This window comes from Anastrepha ludens, chromosome 3 (genome assembly GCF_028408465.1).
Source record: "Anastrepha ludens isolate Willacy chromosome 3, idAnaLude1.1, whole genome shotgun sequence".
Classification (NCBI taxonomy): domain Eukaryota; kingdom Metazoa; phylum Arthropoda; class Insecta; order Diptera; family Tephritidae; genus Anastrepha; species Anastrepha ludens.
The window spans coordinates 86,573,902-86,596,051 of NC_071499.1; the positions used below are offsets into that span (position 1 = coordinate 86,573,902).

General features: G+C 32.3%; 1 protein-coding gene across 5 annotated transcripts; it reads right to left on the reverse strand.

Moving 5' to 3' along the window:
- Positions 1-506: 506 nt before the first annotated feature.
- Positions 507-21,839, reverse strand: LOC128858372 (troponin T, skeletal muscle). 5 transcript variants are annotated; one of them, XM_054094579.1, is made up of 9 exons: positions 21,731-21,839; positions 14,077-14,123; positions 12,446-12,484; positions 7,314-7,337; positions 4,086-4,458; positions 3,290-3,508; positions 3,009-3,182; positions 1,586-1,664; positions 507-1,341 (listed from the first exon to the last, which is right to left on the reverse strand). In XM_054094579.1, the coding sequence occupies exons 2-9, from the start codon at positions 14,097-14,099 to the stop codon at positions 1,091-1,093; spliced, it is 1,182 nt and encodes a 393-aa protein (XP_053950554.1). In that variant the 5' UTR covers positions 14,100-14,123; positions 21,731-21,839; the 3' UTR covers positions 507-1,090. The 5 variants fall into 5 exon arrangements, with proteins under 5 accessions (XP_053950554.1, XP_053950553.1, XP_053950555.1 ...); XM_054094578.1 differs by lacking the exon at positions 1,586-1,664 and adding an exon at positions 2,746-2,824; XM_054094580.1 differs by lacking the exons at positions 1,586-1,664; positions 7,314-7,337 and adding an exon at positions 2,746-2,824.
- Between the last annotated feature and the right edge of the window lie 311 nt (positions 21,840-22,150).

Consider the following 22,150-nt stretch of genomic DNA (forward strand, 5'->3'; position numbering starts at 1 on the left):
CGCTCATACAGCACAATCATCACCAGCCTATTGTAAAATTTCTCGTCGTCAGATTATAAACGATTAATTGAAGTAAATGCTTAAGTGACACCGTCTTAGACCATATCACACAACCGACTGGGGCTGCAAACGAACCTTCTGCGTCACTTGGTTTATCGGCAGATCTTGGTTTACCGGCCTAAGTTCCCTGCCTAATGAGGATACCAAGGATCAGCTATTGGTTGAAAGTGACGAATGCTGATCAAGATATTTAATCTATGCCTCCACAGTTTATACTCTTTCGCTACTACTAGTGAACACAACTGTGTATCCTTATTGAGTAGCCCTGGTAAATAAATCTAAACTAGAAAAGGGAATAAAGCATCACGCGATTTAAGCATTTGTTTTTTCTTTGTTTTTCTGCAAGAATTCAACGCATTTTCGCTTTGTTTTTCTTTTGGTTTTTGGTTTTTCATAATAATTTATTACTTTTTACTTTTGTTTTAATAAGAAAAAATAAAAATATCTTAAATGAAAAAGGAATATCAAGAGAGAGTTGTGTATTCATGTTCTAGTTGTTCTCGTTGTTTTTTCCACTTACAAATAGTTTATAAGTTGTGTCTATACACCATTTTCTGCTACTTGGACATTATATATTTAAATATATATGTGTATATATATATATGTGTATGTAGATGTGTATGCAATTATCATATTAGTCTGATTTCAGATTTTCATCTCAATTTCAAAGATTTATTACAAACAATTTGAACAATTCTTTTTGGTTTTTTGTTGATTTTTTTGCTGTTTTTGTTCTTGTGTTTCTATAAAAAGACAAAGAGAGAGAGCGAGAATGCGTTCGTGTTGTCATAGTTGTTTGTATGGGTGTTCGACTGAGTGAATAATCAGTAGTAATTGTGTCAGAGTGAGTTTGAGTTGAGTGAGAGAGGAACTTTGACAATGTGTGCAGTTTTTTCTTTTCATTTTTTTTAACTGCAAAACTTGCTGATTTTCGCTCGTTATTTTTTGTTTTATTTTTTTGGTTGATCGAATAAGCTAATAATAACTATTTTCTTTGTTTTTAAATTTTATTAAATGTAGTTAAATTAATTTATTCTTCTTCTTCCTCCTCCTCCTCTTCTTCTTCCTCTTCTTCTTCCTCCTCCTCTTCTTCCTCTTCTTCCTCCTCTTCTTCTTCCTCTTCTTCGGCTTCCTCATCCTCTTCTTCGACAACTTCCTCCTCGACTTCCTCTTCTTCCTCGACGATATCCTCATCGGCCTTGGCGTCTTCCTCGCCTTCGGGTGTCTCGGGTTCGCCGGTCTTTTTGCCTGGTCGTTCGCCGAACCATTTGGGCAGTTTGGCTATATTTAAGAAGAATAAAGAGAATAACCTCATTAAAAACGGTTCTTTTCTCACAAAAGTTATTGCGATTAGTGTGAAGCAAAAACAAAATTTTTCACATTAAATTTTAGAAATATCAAAATGGTATTAGGCAAAAGACAAAACATTGAACAGAAGTTTTTCGATTTGTATTGAGTGTAATTCGAAATTCCGATATTATTAGGCATCTATTTGTTGTTCCTGTTTTTGGCTTTTAATACGTACATTTCTGGCGGCCAACGTATTGATCCTTCTTCTCGTTCCAGATCTTCTCATTCACCTCTTTGCCGATTTCTTCCCAGCCCTATTGGCCGCATGTGTGTTTTTGTTATTGTTGTTTGTGTTTATAAATTACGTTTGCAGGCATACGACAACGCAACACGTAACAAATGCATACATAAAATCGCAGTACAAGTGAAATAGAGAAAGAGAGAGAGAGACAATGATAGTAGTAGAGTAAGTAACGAGTATATGACTATATTTGATATTAGTGAGATTACTTGATATGCTTCTAAAAAATAGTTGGAGAAATAAAAAAATGCCTATAAACAAATTCGTAACTGAGTGGATATTACAAATTTTTTGGATGAAAATAATATTTTTTTTCTAAGCCCTATTTATTTAGTTCTCCCTGGGCAAGTGGTAAGGGTTGAGTCGTGCTCACTATAATTAATTTCTTTTTTTATAAGTACACATAATATGGTAACTTTACGACTTGTGCCAGTTTTCAACAAGAATGATCGATTCCAAGTCTGAGAGTAATTCCGGCTATGGTGTAACCATAAATAAACAAGAAAGAGAACGTCGTTGTAAAGGAAATTCGCTCATGAATAACAATAAAAATTAAAAAAAAAATACGACAATAAAGTAAGTACAAATATTCAATTATTACTTCAGCAAATAATTTGATTCTGTGAATTCACTGAGAGTGGAATAGCGGTTACCTCCACCTCTGTATTCTCTCCATTTGCTTAATTATTGCTCAAAAGTCGACGTTTGACCAATGCGCGAACACTTTCGCCCCAAGTTTGTGTATGTGTGTGGGAAAGTTTTTAGAATACGTGCTTCAATTTTATGAAAAGATCTAGAGTTTTTGTTTTAGTTCCCTGTATGATGACTGAGTTACAGAAATTTAGTATGAAGTTATTGTTAATGCATACACATTACAACTTCACGGTAATCTTCCAATGCTTAAAGCGTTTTTTTTTTACAACGATTTCACACTCACAAACATATTTTTGTTATTTTGTATGGGAACACAAATACATAAACGACAGGCTACCGCTGCAATGGAACCCCACACCAAGTCATACTTTAGGATTGTTCGCAAATGTTTGGTATGGGGTGCCAATTTGCAAAGCCACACAGCCGATTTGTATTCTTACATCTGGTTCGCGATGTAAATCTTTCTTGCCTCTCTTGCCAGCGCTTCTCGGCAGTTTCCTTGAAAAGCGTATCATAGCCCTTCGCACAAAAATATAAATAGAGAATATACATGGCTTTTATGTTCACAGATCATTAAGAAAAACGAAAGTAAATTTTCCTTTTTTTCAAAGGTCCTCTCCATTACCAACAAATTAAAATGTATAAAGTAATGCATATCTAAGTACATACAAATATGGTGAGTTTCATATCTAGGTATACTTACACCCTCGAAGAGCTTCTTCTTGTCGTCATATGAGCGGGTGTCAACACGTCTCTCATATTTGGAGGCGACTTGAATTTTGGGCGGGTATTTGCCAGTCAAAGCCTCGGGGTCGAGACCCTTCTTCAAGGCTTTGTGCCTGAGCTGTTGCTTCTGTCTTTCCTTTAACTCTTTCAACTGCACATAGAATAAGGGAAATCAAGTTGACTTCAAGCTCTTTACATGCACACACACAAATATATGTATGTGTATTTGTTTATATATGAACTGATGCAGATACTTACATCGTAATCCTGACGTTTCTGCCTTTCTTCCAAGTCATACTTCTCAGTTTCCAATTTGACGATGAGTTCCCACAGTTCTTGGGCCTTCTCGCGCAGTTTGGTATCGTTGAAACCTTCAATGGCCAGAGGCTTAATGCGGAACGACAACGAGATTTTCTTCTCCTCTTCCAACTGTTCCTTAGTCTTGTTACGCTCCATAGCGGCGGATGAGAGTCCCAACTATATGTTTTTGTTTTTGTGTTTGATGATGTAACACACAGTAGTATACGCGTATGCCATAAATAAAAGTTTGTCATTGACCGTAGAGAGTAGTTCGTAATTCAGGAAAAAGACGTGAAACGACAAAATCAAAAGTGAGAGATAGAAAGATACACACAAAAAAGTGTTGAAGATTTGTTTTTTTTTTTTGTTTTTTGTTTTCGTTTTTGGTTTAAGGAATCGAAAAACAGAAGCATTTGCATTTCGTGCCAAATTCACGAAATAACAAAGGAAAGGTTGTAGAAAAGGAAAAGAATGGGATGTTGAAAGGTAAGAGTTAGTCCATTAAGCAACGGTTTTTTGGATTATGTTAGTGGGTGATTATATTTCCACAATATACGTTATAGGTTTTAAGAATTTTGTCAAGTTCGTTCAACCAATGTGTGTTGTCAGTGATTTTTGAAGGTGCGGTTAAAAAAAATATGATAAAAAGGAAGACAAAGAGACACAGGTAGCAAGACAGCAAAAGGAAGAGAAAGAAAAACAAAACGGGGAACACATATAAGTATATTGCAATGTATTAGAATGAAAGGATTACCACGCCTGCATCCTTCTTGGCAATAGTGAAATTGGGTCCCTTCTTGTCCTTGTCCTTCATGGCCTGCAGCATAGCTTGGCGCTTCTTCTCGGCCTCCTCAAGACGCTGGCGTTTCTCTTCGATTTCGCGCTGCTTCTTCTCCTCAACTTCGCGTACGCGGCGCTCTTCCTCCTCCTTCTTGCGTTGCGCCATCTTTTGTTCCTCTTCGGCACGCGAGATCTTGCGCTTGGCCTGTTTTTCCTTGAGTTTCTTCAACTCATCTTCTTCCTTTGCGCGCTGTTTACGCCATTCATTGATGTATTCTTTCAGTTGGTCATCGAGATCGGAGCGCTTTTGATCCTGACGTTTAATGAATTCTGGATCTCCCTCACCTCTATTAATATCGAAGTAAAGATTTTAACGAGAAGAGCGTGCGTACGAATGAAAGAGATTGTGGGGAGAAAGAGAAAAGAATGCACATTAGTTTCAGTTACTACCTACATTCATGATGCTTTAAATAGTAGTGAACAGGTGAGAGCGAGGTAAAATAGCGGTTTTACGAGCCCACATTTAAGAGTACAAGAGAGTAGTTGAGAGTAAGGCGTTAAATTTCAGTTATGTAAATATACATTCCTAAATAGTTGATAACTATTAATCTCAAATATATTTAGTATAAAGAGTAGTAGTAAGAGTAATATTGATAAATATGAGTATGTGTGAGTAGTGTTGTAGTATACATATGTAGCTTATTGGTGAACGCATATCGGAATATGTAACGGATATGATAAAAAGTACTCATGAAATAGTAAATATGATGATCAACATTTTTTTGTTTTGTTGTTTTCATATAATTGTGTATGAAATCTTAAAATCTTAGTTAATTTAATCATGATTGTTTTAGCGGGTTGAAAGTTGTTGGAATTTTACAGTAAAATAAATCAAACACTACTACTTTGTAATCAAAAATTGTAGGCGATTATGTAAGTCGTTAAAAAAAATTTAATTATAACCAACAAGTAGATGTAATGATTACTTCCTGGTGATGACCTTAACCCTCTGTTGGGCACCCGGGTCTGCCCAGACTGTTTTCTCGACTTTGGACGTGAATTTAACATATTTCTATTACTGTTAACGACTTGAGCTTCCAGGTAGCTTCCTAAAATTTAATGTTCTATCGATTTATGGATATAACGTTTTAAAAAGGATCATCAAACAGGACGAAAAAAGGCCAGACCCGGGTGCCCGACCGAAGGTTTTAAAAAAAGTGTGCAACGGAAGGTTGAATTTGTAGTTCTAGTAATCATTCAATTTCATTCATAATAGATATTTTACTGCATAATATTGCCTTCAGAAAAATATTATTGTACGAGGAAATAGTACTTGCTTCAGATTGCACCATTACTTTATAAGTACTATTAAAATTATAAACACTTTACTGTTCAATCTTTGTAAATATAAACAAATGTTTTTTTAATTTTTTTTTTTTAAATTATTTCAGATTAAAAATAATGATTACTTTTAATTGCAAATTATCATTTTTTTACATCCCGATGACTTCTGATACCAAAAATGTCTTTATATTACATGCATTACAGTCCTCGAAACTATTATCCAATTTATTCAACTGTAATCTAAAAAAATATTTAATCAATACTTTTTTTGTAATCATTATCACTTTTTGGTAATAAATGTAATCTATACCTTTTTGTAACCATAATCAATACATTTTTTGTAATCATTATCGCTTTTTGGTAGCAAATGTAATCAATACATTTTAGTATTCAAAAATTAAAAATGTAATTAGATATGCATTATTACATGTGATTACAATCAAAAGAACTAAAATACGACACAAACTGTAATCATCACATTTTTTTATTACTTTACATGCAATACTTTGTAATTGTGCCTAAATTATTATGACACAGTTATATCTTTTTTTATCTAAACAATTTTTAAATATGGTATTAAAGTGGTTTAATTTAAAAAAATTGAAATTTTAGTCTATGTGAAACAGTCATTCCAATTAGTGGAAGTATAAACATTACAAAATTTGTTTTGTAAGTAAAAAGGATTTTAATTTTCAATGCAAAAACGCTTATAGTTCAAAATTATTAAAATCATCTAATCAAAATAGATATGATATTAAACATTTATGAAAACATTCAGAATAGGAGTTCAATGAGTATCTAGAAAAAGCTTAGAGTATTTTTTTAGAGAAGTGAAATAGTTCAAAGTATGCTAGGTATGACTTACAAAAATTACATTATGATGCCAAGTACAATAACATTAACAACATCAACATAAACATAAAACAGACATAAGTACGCATTAATACATATCTACAACTACAACACAGAAGGGTTATGCCACTATTGTAGTAAATAAATACAATAAATTAGCTTAAATGTTAAATAAATATATATTTTGATTTTTGTTTTATTTTTTTAGTTTTCGGTAGGATGCTGCATCTTCTAGCGCAGTACAGAGCCCAATATGACCTAAGAATTGGGTGCATAGATATGTGTATGTACAATGGGCCGAGCGTGCTAAATTGCATGCCATATAACACATTGACTAAAATATGAAGAAAATAAATCTATGTAACATTGATGGCATGATGATGTGCTGATACATGAATACATAAATACATGAAGAATACGAATTTTATTTTAAGTGCGATTTGTGTTTTTTTTTTGTTTGTTTTTTTGTCGTTTGCGCGGAAAACACTCAAACATTGATGTTGGGTGAGTACAAAAATTGTTAAGTTAACTAACTAAACAAAATTACTTTGCGTTTAGGTCTTTAAGGGCAGCTTGCTAGGATATTGGGATCACACAACAATTACATATAAAGCAAAATTACAAAAACAAATAACGCATTAGGTTTTGGTGGGAGAAAAAATATGGCTGCAAGCGAAGTTTTGAAGTGGCGCGCTGCAGAATTTTGAGAAAAAAATATTTTCTTACGAGAAAGAATTTTTATAAAGAAAAGCAGTGTTTTTAATAATTTTTTGTTTGGTTTGTAGCCAATATTGGAATTTTCGTGCAACAAAATATTGCGAGTGTGGAGTAACACCGTTTCCATTTCGATTATTTTTGCTGTTAGTTTTTCGGTAGCTCTTTAGAGTGCGCTTCACTTGCAGCCAGCCAGTTAGCGTTTGGTGAGTTTACAATAATAAACAAATACTATAAATATTTATAAATCATTGTTTTTCTTTTTTTGTTTTGCTTTATTTTTAACACTTACTCGGCTGGTGTTTGAGGTGGCTTTCTACGTTTTCATAATGCATTTGCAAACATTTTGTGGATGGATTGATTGGATTGAATTGTGTGTGATTAAAATTTGTCAACATTTGGTTTTTCAAAAATCGATTTTTTTTTTAATTTTATTTCATATAGATTTTTTGGCATATCCACAGTGAAGGATGTGTGGTTGGTTGGTTGGTTGATTGGTTGGTGATGTGTTTATATTTTTACATTTGATTATAATTGCCGCAATCATTTACAAAAAAATTTTATAAGTTTAACACACACACAACAACACAAAAAAGGTAACGTTGTCGAAAAGAAAGAATAAAAAAGTATTTGTTTAAAAATGTGTTACATACGTGGTAAATATACAGTATATAATAAAAATGTATGTAAATGTATTGAAATGTATGCTTGTATATACACCGTATACAAAAGTATACATATACGCATATAGATATATACAAATAAATATATATAAAATATGTTTTGCATATATAAACGAACAAATGCTTAACTCAAACTAAATCTATTTTTGAAAAAAAAAACTATGCAAACGAGCCAAAAATAAATGTATATCAAAATAGGTGTAGCGGAAAAAACTGCTATGTTTTAGTTGCTAACATACACTACGGTTCTTGCAACGTTTTTGTTTTTTTTTTTTTGTTGGTGGCCATACAATTCGAATTTTTTTTTGCACTCAAATGTGCAAGGTGCTGAATTTTCTTGGTTTTTTTCGTATTTTGGATGAGAATAAAAATCTTAAGAAATTGTAAAAATTTTTGGTTAAAAATAAAATACTCTCTGCTTTGAAAGAAAAAACTACGTTATTGCTAACTGCGCTGCTAACGGCTGCTTGACGGTATGCGTATTTACATTCAAGGCTTGGCATAAGAGGCCACAAAATGCATGGAATCAAAGGGATATATACATTCGTAGATATACAAATTCTTATGCATACATATGTAGGTGTGCCATCAGTTATGTTTATATGCGTATGTGATTATATATAATAAAAAATTGTTATAAATTCATATATGTGCATATAAATACATAAATATACATGTATATGTGTACAGTTATGCAACATATGTGTACATATATGAGTGTGTAAACTGACGAAGCTACTTTGCATGCCTAAGAAATAATTTTTGTGCAACAAGGTCACAAATCCTTACAATCCTTCCCATTATACACTTAAAAGCTAACTACACTGCGCCCAGGTGTATGCTTCTTCAGCATGCATACATAGGCACTAGATGCGCTTCAGATTACATTTATTTCAATTATTTTTATTTTTTATTCATCTTTCCTGCACCACTCTTAAAATACGTTACACATATGTGTGTGTGTGTGTGTGGGTGTGCTTTGTTTGTATGTTTACTGCGTGTTTGTGGCGCATTTTGTTTGCCCCTTTGGGTTTTTTTTTTTGTTTTTTTTTTGTTTTCTCTACTTACTTCCTGCAATTAGAAACAAAAGAAAGAAAAAAGAGAAAAAACAAACAAGAACATATTTTTGAGTTTCATCTTCCATTGCAGGTGTAAACAACTACAAGTACAATATTTATGCATTTAGAAATGTTTATTTGTATGTGCGACGTTGACGAAATGGCAAATTTTGTAGATGTTTGTTTGTTATAAAGATTTCCAGCTGTATTTTAGCAGAAGGTTTGGTTGATAGAAGTAAGAGTACGAGTACATACATACAGAGAGTAAGTAAACGAAGAAGTAGTGAGAGAGTTAAAGCCAGGAAGGAAGTGCTTAGACATACAAATAAATAGTAGAGTCATTAGAATTTTCAAATTCGTATGAATTTAGTTACAAAGTAATTGTAATTTTGGTGGTTTTGCCATTTGCTTATATAAATGTAGTTGTTATTGTTTTTAATTTGCTTGAATTTCATTTCGAATTTTAGCATTGAGTTTTTAAAATTTTTTTTTCGTTTTTAATTATTTTTGCTTTGCTCTGGATTGGGGAAACTAGTAAGTAATTTGCAGTTGATTTATAACAACCGAATCTTTTGGCTTGGGCAGCAGCCAATTGTGAATTTTTTCTACTTGATTTAGTATTTGGTTGCTTTATAGCAAATTAAAAGTTATTATATATTGCGCGAGCGCAGCGGTGCCGATTGCTGTTAGCTATTTTAGTGTGCATTTTATTCTGATTTTTTTAATTATGTGTTTTCGCCTTTCGTTACAACTACCACTACTACAACTACGTACTGCTACGACTTTTTCGCATAGGATTTTTTGTAAATTTTGACTATCCACCTGCCTAGAAATTTGTATACCATCATTTTTTTACTATACTCTGTTTACACAAAATTGAACCATTTATTTCGAAAATGCTTATTTTTTAGTTATGAGTTTTCACAAACTCTAAATTTTGCCACATTCTGTTTGAATTTCATGAAAAACGTGCAGCTTTTACACGTCATCTCCATATATTTCTATTGAAATTTTTAATAACAAGTAACCTGCGCTAGTAGTTGTAGAGACGAGGAAGAGGAAGAAACGGTAGAACACTTCCCTCTGTAATTGTGCAGCCTTAGCTAGGAATAGAGCAGAATTGTTAGAGAAATACTCTTTTGACTCTCTTACGAAACTCTCTGCTGTTGGGAGAAAACCTATCCTACGCTTCATAAGAGCGTCTAAATGGTTCCATGATAAATAAATAAGTACTGAGGTTCACGTGTTACGCAGTTGTACCACAACGGACCTACATGGCCTAAGTGAGTTGGCTATTTTTAAAACCGACTGCCACGAAAACCTAATCTAACCCACGATACGCGTATCGAAAGGCTCCATTTTTGTATTGCAAGCAGTTTAATTCCAACTTTATTTTTGGTTTATATAGAGAAGGATTATGTTTACTATTTGAGGAGCGGCAGTATGTTCTTTTATTTTATGTTTTATTAAACCCTTTATTAGAAGTAGTGTAGACCACAGGCAGGAGATGGTAAAAAGAAAAATTACTTTTGGAGCTGCCAAAATGTGTATGAAAGTTTATAAAAACTAAAATTGAGTCGATCAGGGAACATCTAAATAAATATGTATATGTATAGAGACTTGCACTTGGGTCTTAAGAACTTTTGTGCCCTTCATAGACAACCTCCAAAAGAAAGGATTGCTCCTTAGAAGGCAGCCTCATGCGCCTGCTTCCGGTCTCTAGTTGCTACTTGTGTGGCTCGAGCTCCTATTTGTAGGGATTGAAATTGCTCCGTTTCGTAGTTCTCATTTTTGCTCTCGCTACTGCTCTGAACTTAAATAGATGAATAGTAGAGAAGGTGGCGCAAAACGTGGGATCAGCAGTTTTGCTCCGCTCCAAGAAGTAGTTCACAGCAATAGTTAAAAACATATGCAGTACTCTCTGTAGTTGGAGCAGTAGCAAAGAACTTGGAGTTGACCGGAGCACTATTTGTAAAATTATTCATGTCTGCTAAGTTGGCGTTGATGAGCACAAATACTCATCTATTCAAGTTCAGACCAGTTTATGTTGCTATTACTGCTACGAAGTAGTTAATGCTAACACTGCCTACTTGCTCAGATTTTTGTGCTAATCCATTTTGAGGGTAAATTTTGAGTTCATTTATTAATTTCATTTTCCTTTTTTTCAAACGCTTTGTTTCCTACAACTACTCCTACAAATCGTTTAACAAAATAATGTCGCAATTTTTTTACCCCATTTTTGCTTATCTACTTGCAATTTGCTAATTTTGTTGCATTTTTACTGTGGCTTTCAATAGCAGATATATTTTTATAAAAGTAACTAATTTAAGTAGTAGCATATTTTAGTAAATTTTGTCTCTTATTACATTTTTCGGTGCCGTTTTATCTGCGAGCATTTTGTGCTTTCATTGTTAATACCATTTGAAATAATTAAAATGTTTAGTAATAATTAATTTTTTTGAACTATATTCTAACTGACAGCAGCTTTTAAATTCTCATCAGCGCACCAATTTTGTGTTATACTAGTTTTTCCAATCATAATTTGTGGTCGAATTTACTCTGAATGGCCTATTCTTGTTCTGATTTATAACAAATCATATAAAGTACAAGGTGGCACAACATTAATCATTAATTTTGTTTTTGTATAACTTTTTTCTTAAATAAAAAAATATTTTGAGTGAGGGAGATCGGCATTTTGACCTTTGCACGTCTTTGACAAATATGGCAATATGATTTACGTATAACGGCATTTCCAAAAATTATAAATCTTCTGATATGGTGATTAGTTTTGCGCCACCTTATATTTCCATTTAAGAATTTATGAGAAATTAAAATAATTTGAAATTTGGTTCGTCAACTTTTATTACGCAAAGCTTTGTTTGAGAGACTGCAATCAATCGCAAGCAATTATTTGATGTGATATAAATCATTTTTGAAAATTAAATGTAAACTTTTTATGAAGAATACAAAAAAATTCAATATCAATTTAATATATTCACTAAAACATGAATTTATATTAATTAATTTGAAGAATTTTATGTGAAATAATACAAATAATATTTATTAATATAGTATTTCTTGCAGTGATTTTCAAAAGTATGTTTAAAGAGTCAAATAATTATTTTTATGTTTTTATAAATAACTTATAATTCTCATTGTCATTCATTTTCACCATTTTACTATAGACGTTTTTGAATTTTTTATCACTGTATTTGACTTCAAATAACTCACATTTAGTCAGGCTCACTGATTAGCTGATCGTGAATTATAGTAAGCAAATAAGCGAAGTCATTGATTGTGACTTCTATGATTTCAATCACAATGATTGCAATCTCCATTCACAGCGTTTTTAATTTTTCAGAGATTTTTAAGTTAGATAATTTTTAAATACTTAATTCGAAATTTTGTTTTTAAGCATAAAAGTAAATTTTAGAATACAAAGTGGTTAATTAAATTAAGTAGTTCAGTGAGTGTGTAAATGGATGAGAAGAATTCAGTGATAACTGTAATATTTTTTATTCATTTTTTATACATCTGGTTTTGCAATGAATGAACTGAATGGTGAACGAATTTGTGTGTGCGTGTGTGTGTGGGTGGATTTGTGATGTAATACAATTTTTTGTATGCTAGTGACTAAGTGTTTATGATTTTTAAGTTTTTTTTTTTATGATTGAGGTACTTACTCTCTGGTCTCCTCGACAACCTCCTCCTCCTCCTCGGAACTATTTTGATGGCATTATGTTAGACGTACATGCGAATACATAGATACGATTTGTGTATGTTTTTTTTTTACCACATACACAAACATTCAGATATGGAACAGTTATGTTTTGCATATTAATATATTTTTTTTTTGTTCGAAACACATACATATATGTGATGTAGGGACGGGCGAGCGAGCGGGCGGGCGTACGATCAGGCAGGCGATCGATTTAACGAACAATGGACGAACGTTCGTGGATACGTGTACGTAAACATTTATAGTTGTATGCATGTGTGTGTTTTATTGTGGTTTGTTACGGTACGAACACAGTAGTACATGTGAAGAAAGATAAATAATGGAGAAAAAATGAAACAACTTGCTTAACAACATAAAAAGGTATTATTGTGTAAGGTAGGTTGCGTATTTTATTTATTTATTTCGATATTATTACACTTTTTTTAGCTGACATTGCACTCAGGTACTTAAACCTTTTGAGGAAAAAAATTGTTGTGGCTTAAAATTACTGTGCTCCATTGTATGATAATTATTCTAATATACAAATGTTTTAATATTTAATAATATTTCATGTTGGAGCAAATTCTTAAAAAAAAATTTTATTTAAAGTACTTCAAATTTTTTCAGCCTAATAATTTTGTGAAAATTCTTTCATTTAACAAACATGAATTGTTGAAAAACTAATTTTGTTTTAAACTGAAGCATCAGAATAGGCAAAATTTACACAATTTTAATTTTAATTTTAACTCACTTACACAGCCTCAATAAAAATTCGCACTTTTAAAAAATTCATAAAAAGCTATCGACAAATATCACATGTCAATGCACACATATTTTGCTACGTGAATACATTTCTATTAAACACATGTATATGAATGAAAAAATATCTGTGCTACAATGTAAGAACCTAATAGCAAATGATAAATTTAATTCCCATAAATACTTGTAGGCATACATTTTTGTGAATTGGTATTAATCAAATGCTTTGCATACATACATACATATTTGCAATTCACATGCACAAACGTGAATGGAATATTTTATTTCTGTTTGCTTTGATTTTATGACCTCTTGAAAGAGTATTTATGTAGATATGTGCACATAAAAGTATGTACGGAAAAGTAGCAACAGCAGTCAAATGTGCTGTGTTACGTATACGCCCCGTAGCACTCTGGCGTATATATTATGTATGTGCGCATGAGAATTGTGCTTAGCGATTAATATGCAAATTTGTAATTTATCAGCATGAATATTGACAATTTTTTTTGTATTTTTTGTATTTATATGTATTTTAATTTAATTTTTTATTTGTTTTTGCAATTTCTCAAAAACGTAGTGGAATGCTTTTGAAGTATTTTTTTTCGTTTTGCTCTATGGTGCGAGTAATCACTGCATTTTTAATTGCCTGTACGTGGCATTTATCTAGCATTTGTGTTTTCGTTTTGTTTTTGTTTTTGTTTGTTTTCAATTTTCTGTTTGTTTGTTATTTTAATTCAATTAAGTGCTGCTCGTTCTAATTATTTTCTTTTCTCTTTTTGTGGTTGCTATTTTAAAATTTCTTTTTTTTCTGCATTTGCATTCATTTGTTATACTTACGTGTACTCCTCTTCATCGGACATGGTTATGGTTTGGGATTAAGAAACCTGCAAAGAAACAAAGTTGTGGGAGGATTAAATTGAGTTGAATTGATTTGTATCATTAATATTTCATAAGTTTGCATCGAAATAAAGTTCTTTTGTGGTATTTGACTGTGATTTTGCGATTAAGAAGCATTTCAATAGGCTTTGACGCGGATAATGATGGCTTTTGTGGTGAATTGTCGTTGGCGATAAGATAAAACAATTGGAAAAATATAAAATGTTTGAACATAAAATAAAAAGTAATCTCTTCATAACTTTAATAGTTTTATCTTGCAGTAAATTGAAGTAGTACAAACATATTAGATGTGCTTATATATTAATTTTCTCACTTGCATATTTATGAAAGCAAAAGCAAAGAGAGTGGGCATTTGAATATAAAGGGTTTTCCAATAACAGGTGTTATTTTGAATTGGATTGCGCTATCGAGAGATGATTAACGATTTTTTATGACCGGAATTGGTTGGTATTGATCTGGTCAACGTTTGTTTTCAACAAGATGGCGCTACGTGCCACACAAGCAACGAAACCATTGATCTTTTACGGGAAAAGTTTCCGGACCGTGTTATCTCTCGAAGAGGTGATCACAATTGGCCACCGAGATCTTGTGATTTAAAACATTGTGACTTTTTTCTTTGGGCCACGTGAAAGAGAAGGCCCAGGGTCGAATCAAGACCTCAAAGACGGAATTCGTGAGGCTATCGAGGACATAGGGCAGCCATTCTGCCATTCGGCTATGGAAAATTTCATGAAAAGGATATTGTCCTGTAAGCGTGCTCGTGGTGGTCATTTGCCTGATGTCATTTTCCAGTATTAACGGCATACCTTTCTCTTTATAATGAAATAAACACCCGAACATTTATACTAAAAAAATAGCATTTTTCTTTGAATATCAAAATAACACCTCTTATTGGAAAACCCTTTATAAATTTCAAAAATAACTAGAATAAAAATAACAAAATGGCAATTTACTTTAGCCCTGCCCGTCTTTTGTTCCATAATTCTGGCTGTATGAAGGCAAGTTTAATCGTCAAGTTTAAAATTAATCAGATCAATCAGTTTATTTTATCGTAAATTTTAGCCGGTTTAAACATAATTTCCTGTTTTGTGGCATAGATATTTCATATTATAAGTGAGAACCCAAATAATTTTTCTAGATGAAAAATTTAATTGAAATTGAAATTTTTAATATGATTAAAAGAACTTACAAGCTAGAACCATCATGAAAAACTGACCTTACATACATAAGCAAGTGCAAGTTTAAAGTGGCTCAAAGATATTCGAGCAGTCGTTATATCTAAGAAAATGCATAACACCATTACGAAAAAATTATAAAAAAATCAACTTGAATTTCGAGACACTTTAAACTTGCAAAATATTATATCATAACTGAATGGGCTACAAAACTGCATACGCAGATTCTGATTATTTCATGTACATTTTTGCATTTGGTTGAAACCTTAAGTTATATGGTTTTTGTTGTAGTGTAAACTATATTTTTAGAAAATAATGAAAAAAGGTGAAACTTGCTATTTTTTACCGGCACGATTTTTTTGAAATTATATAATTCCCGCATTTGATTAAGGGACAGAGGCAAAAGCACTTGGTCTATTGAAAGATTTAATAAAACTAAATTAATTTTTAGATCCACACTTTTGGCTTCTTCGCTACAGAGCTCCTTATTTTCAAGACTAAAGAAATGAAATTCTTTTAATAATAAATAAGAGTTATTTTTGTACCACTAGTCCACTAGTACCACCAAGTTTCTCTATAATTGGGAATATTCCACCATGGCAGTGGGTCATAAGTCAGAAGCTGAAATAATTGCACACACAAGTTTAACAGCAAGATCAGTTCAACAGCAGAGGCTTACAACTTCACCATTTAATACAAAATTGTATAGCCTATTTACATCGAACCTTAACTACCATTTGCGCTTACCCACAGTTAAATATCGCATACATATATTTACTCAAATTCCGATGCAATTATTTTTGTACGAAAGCCCGTTAGCTCTCTTTCAGGACGTTCTTAACTCAACCATGCTCAGCTAACAGAAAATGTTACGATAACAGGGATAGTTGTATTACAAATGTAAAGTCTTAAATATGCAAACTCTTTGAGGGTTTGCGTACATCACTTGTTGGCTGAGGTTCGCTCTCAATTTGTGGTGTGTGTGTTCATGTCGTTCCACAAGTAGAGGGCCTACATTTTAATACCGCTTCCGAATAAGAGATGGTTTTTTATGAGAAACTTTTTGGTTGAAGTAGGTTACGCGATATGTTCTGATTTGAAGGAAATCTATATTATAGCATGGAAAAAGTCTACAGAATAAACAAATGTTAATACTTAAATAAGAAATTTATTGATACCGAAAGTTATTTATTTAAAAAAAAGTAATTGGTTTTTGGAGAGCTTTGCTCTATTGTTATTGTTATACTAATCAGTTGTGAAACATATCGACAACATTGTTTTCTGGAAATTAGCAAATGTGGAATATCAATATTGATCAATCGGCGAAGGAGTACCCATTATTGGAACTTCATTGTGTTTCTGTTAACAGTTTTGATTTTTTTATACAGCAATACTCCAAATACATTCATATGTACTTATATGTAGATACCACCTGCTACCATTTTATGCCACTTCATGCCACGAAAGGTAGATGGCTTTTATGAGTAACTTTTTCGGACTAAGACCCTTTGTGTGAACACTCTGCTACTGCGGGCAGGATTTTGCATTACTCAAATTAAAAGCCTGCGCACCTATGTATATATATATAAATGTGCACATAAATATAACCAATCAAATAAAGTGCATACTTTTCCAAAGTACTTCATATTTCGCACATAAAAGCCAAACGAAGGCCTTGTGGCTGCAGGTGAGAAATTAATATGCTTTTACAAGCAAGTTTTACGTGCATTCACACGCATACATACATGCATACATACATACATAAACATATGTATAGAATATATAGTGTGCGCCGTGAAATAATAGTGAAATTTGTTGAATTCATTTGCGAATGTGTTATACTCGTATTTATGCTGCTAACAGCAGCTGAATAAAGCAAGCAAATGATGCATTTTTTAGCATTTGTTAACAAAAGTTTTACACCAAAGCGTCATATTTGAAAATAAGCGCAAAACCGCACATATATATGTATATCTATGCATGTGTGTATGCATGTTTGCACATACAAATATGCACAACATCACCTTACACGAATATGCATGTACGGCCACAAATACGCATACATATGCATATACATATTTTTATTTATTCGATTTGAATTTATGTGTATTCATTGCGCAAAAGTGAACCAACCACATATGCATGCATACCAACCATTCGTTTCAATATTCCTCACATAGGAAAATATTGTTTTTCCTTTTATTTGTATGTATGTATTTAAAAATAGATCGTATTGAATTTCCACAAGTTGAAAAGCTTTAGCAACAGAGAGCGCTAGTGTAAAAGAAATGGTGGTAGAAGGAGACGCTGTTGGAGATGGAGAGAGAAAGATGAGTTGAGTATTTGCTGTGTACTCTTCAGTGTTATTAGGTAATAACAAATTAAAATTCTCATAACACGGCACTCAATACTTAAATCAACGAATATGTGTATGTGGGTAAGCATGCGTGTGTGCGTATTCGGGCTGAGCATTAATTGAATTAAATATATTTGAGTATACTGTTGTATACGACATTGAGTAGCGAAAAATAGCCCATTACGTGGGTGTCGAAAATTCTTAAAGCGATTGTATTGCAGATTGTTGTTGTTAGCCTTTTAAATTTATAGTGCATAGTGTACATATGTACATATGTATGTAGCATATTTGATCAGTGACGCGTTTTTCTTTTTTGGTAAGGCAAAGTGTGTTTAGGTATTTGATAGAGCGGTTCGATTTTTGTGACATCATTCGGCTATGATTATCATTCCATAATTGAGAAAAATGGTTTGTGGAACGTTTTATTGCCGAAAATATACCTCGAGTCACTGATTAGAAAATAATTTAGAAAATTTCTGTAAAAGGATAATTCACGCTGACTTGCTGATTTGAGTCGTGGTATTTTACATCAACCATGAAATGAAAATTTGCGATAATTGATAATTGTGAATTTGACAAAAAAATTTAAAATATCTTTTTTTGTTATATAAAACTATGTAAACCGGCCTGAATGTTCTAGCACAAATTGTATGCCATAAGAAATTTTAACTTAATTTTATGAAGTAAACAATATTTCTTAAAAAGTACAAATTAATATATTATTTAGAGTGCTCTTAGCAGATCTCTCGGTTACATTGCATCTTTATCTTAGAGTTATTTAATAAATCTAGAAAATATTTCCTCTTAAGTAGCTATTTCTTCAAGTCTGATAAGGATCGGTAAAAAGCTCAACTCCAAGCTCAACTCCAAGCTTTTACTTCTAATGCAATAAGCGCATTAATCCAGAGATACATGTGTATATATTATTTTTCAATAAAAGAATTTTCCCTAACATTACATTACTTCAAAAAATGTAAGCTAATGTCATTTAAATATGAAAGCTTTAACTTTTTCAAAAATGTGTTTATGGAAAAATTTTGATAAAATACATCTAATACCCTTAAGTTGTTAATATGTAATATTTGGAAAATATCAGATCAATTTCAATAAATGCTAAATGTACTTCCATTCTGCTAACGATTTCTAGTATTAAGATGGATATTTCAACATTTTTGCTAGTGGGCGCATGAGAAATAACATTTTATTAACTCTAGCCGGAAACCCCAGATTTCATTAGTATAATTTCCATTGTTTTAAAATTTTAATTTTAATTTTATGAAAAAAATAAAAAAAATGTAATACCAGGTAATTTGTTCAGAAAATTCGCTCATTTAGATAATTTGTTGTTGGTATTTTCTTAAGTTGAGTTTTATTTATTAGAAATTGGTTTAAAAATGTGGAAATTTTTAATAAATTTTTTTTCGAAAATATTTTCCATTCAATATATTACAAATTAAAAATGAAAAACTCAAATCTAAAAACGCCAACATATCACAGCTATCGAACTCCATATGAGGCCCTTCTTATGCACCAAAATCTCTCTTCTCATTATTGGCACTCAATTATCTGCTCGTACTATCTCTTCGTTATCATATCCGATATGACTGGTATCAAATAGCAGAATTCCAAAATTAATAAAAGTGACAACGAAAAATACCTGTTCAAAGTGTGTGCATGTGTGTGAGTGTGTGAGTGGTATCAGAAACAAACACAATAAAATAAATAAATAAAAATAGAACATTGCGTGGGCGAAACGCATTGATCGACATGATTCGACAGCCGCTCTCCGTTAAGTATAAGAAGAGCAGAAACAAAAACAAAAAACGAACTTAAGAGTTTTCGTATAATCATACGATCGTGCTTTGAGTGCGCACTAGCTCGCGAAAAGCTCCATCGTGCCTGAAGCTTCGAAATTGGGCGCATGAACAACGGAAGCGACGGAGAATTTATGTTTATGTGAATTATAAAAAATAGCTAAGGTGGCGTGCATTTTTGAGTGTGTGTATGTGTGGCGGAGAGTATTCCACTACCAATTTATGAGTTCACAACATATTTCCAAATTTCGTATGATACGTCAGATCAATTTGCTTATCACGTCGTATTTTCCGAAATTAGAGTGCGCCATCTTTTCCAATTTTGTTAGCGTTTTGTATTTGCACACACACACATAGGTATATACATATCAATTTTTTATATGCGTACAGACTATAAATTGGCATTTTCATTAGCGTTTTTGTTTGGTCTGTTGTTCTGATTTTTTGCATGCAGATGTGTGTGTGTGCGTGCGTGTGTACCTGTGTGTATGTTTTGTTTAGTTTTATAGTTTTCCCGTTGCCGTTTCATTTCAATTCATTTGGCCAAGGTAGCACATATGCACAAATTCCTTCACACATATGTATATTCATACTCATACACACTCACACATACATGTGCATGTACATATACGAATAGTGGCTTTCTTTTTATGAAATTTATTTTTAAATTCACACAAATTTCTTTTTCCACCTTGTTTACTTATTGTTGTTTTTTTTGCTGCTTGTGCTGTGGTTTTGTGCGTTTGGTCTACATGAGTGTGAGTGTGTGTGTGTATGTGTGTGAGCGAATTGGTATAGTGAGCGTAGCAGCTGCAGCACAATCGCTCTGATGTTGCCTTACTTTTGTACAATTTCATTGCTGCTTGCCTTGGCTTTTGCTCTTTGTGGCTCTTATTTTGCTTGATTCAGTTTTCATTTCGCTGCTATTATTTCTTATTTTTATTTATTGTTATTTTTGTGGTATTTCATTTTTTCGGTTGTCGTGTTGTTGGCCTGCTGATCGTTCGGTATATCATGTAACATACTGAGCTCAGGCCCGATGTCTATTTTTGGCCATACATCTGAGGCGCCTTGCGTGCCACAAATTGTATGCGCTGCTGCGCTACATTCGATTGCTGTGGTGCGTGGCAGGAGCATAACGCGCAGTGATGTGACTAGTTGAGGTATTTAAATTTGTTTTTTTTTGCTTAATTTAATCTTTTTTATTCTAATGACGGTCAAACGTTTCAAATAAATTTTCCATCAAATGCTAATGAGAATTTTTCTTATATGAAGCTAAAATTTATTTATGAATTAAATTTTAAATATTTAAAGTTGTTTTGAATTTTAATTTTATTGGAATTTTATGCTTTAAGATTTAGAAAAAAATTTCGCATTAATTAAAATATATCGAACTGCTATTAGTTTTTTAAATATACTATCAAAACGTTGTTTATTCCAATTGTCAAATTACCACAAAAAATATTTAACTTGAATGAATTTGTAGTTTTAATTTTTTTAACCAACATTTTTGTAGATTTTTAAGTTTCATTTTTCTTTCTAAATTATTTGCAAAATAAGTTTTTTTTTAATTCTTTTAACTAAAATTTTGGTTGTATTTTGAATTTAAAAAAAGTTTTAATATGCCTTTCATAATTATTTTTGCTTGTTCGATAATATTTTTCTTACTTCATTTTACTTTTTGAATATTTTTTCTTACAGTTTTATTTTGCTTTTTCTTCAATTGTATTCAGTTTTATTATTTTATTAAAATTTTCGTATTTCATTCCATTATCCTGTGTCAGATCAATAGGTTTTAAGTCGCAAAAGTTTTTACTCCACTCACACTTTCTTAAAAAAAATTAAATATTCACACACTTCAGGTGAATAGGTCACTAGTATATGAAAAATTGTTATTTCATATATCTCTAAATATTATATATTTGACTTGATATTCAAAAACTCATAAGCACTTCATGCAATTTCACAAAAATGTCCAGTGCATTATATAATTTTTTCAGTCTGCGAAATTCCTTTAACGAATTTCCTTATTCCTCACTTTTGAATACTCAGCACTCTTTCGCCTCACCAATTAAGCCACAAAGCCTTGAAATGCTTGCAAGGATAATAAAAAAAATATAATTTTTTTTTACTTTTCAAAACTTGAAAAATTTCATATAAAATTATACGCTTTTTTCATGTGTCGCCTCTATTGAAAACGTTATATTTTTATTAATTTCTTCTTCAATGAATTTGTATTGGAAACTTACTTAGGGAAAAGAACAAAAATTAAACTCTCTACGATAGTCCGAGCAGCTGACGACGTTGGGAGCGAATGCTGCGGTTCGACTAAACAGACTGACGATCAAGCAAGAAACCAACGCGTTATGTTGAGGAAATTTTTCGGAAAATTACATTTTCACTAACGCACACACATGTAGCCATCCGCGGCCCACTAGCCAGCAGCCAGGCATACTGCGATCGTGCAGTGAAATTGGCGAGAGAGCAAACGCGTGCGAGCAGCAACTACATAGTTGATATGCAGAGTAAATTACTTATGTGCAAAAGAGACAGCAGCTGTATCGTTGGTTGTAGCACATTCAGGTGGGCCGCATGGGCTTTGGTAATGCCAAAAAGGAAAATAGTGCGGGCAGGTGTGGGTGGGCGGCTGGTTGACCGATCGGTCGCTA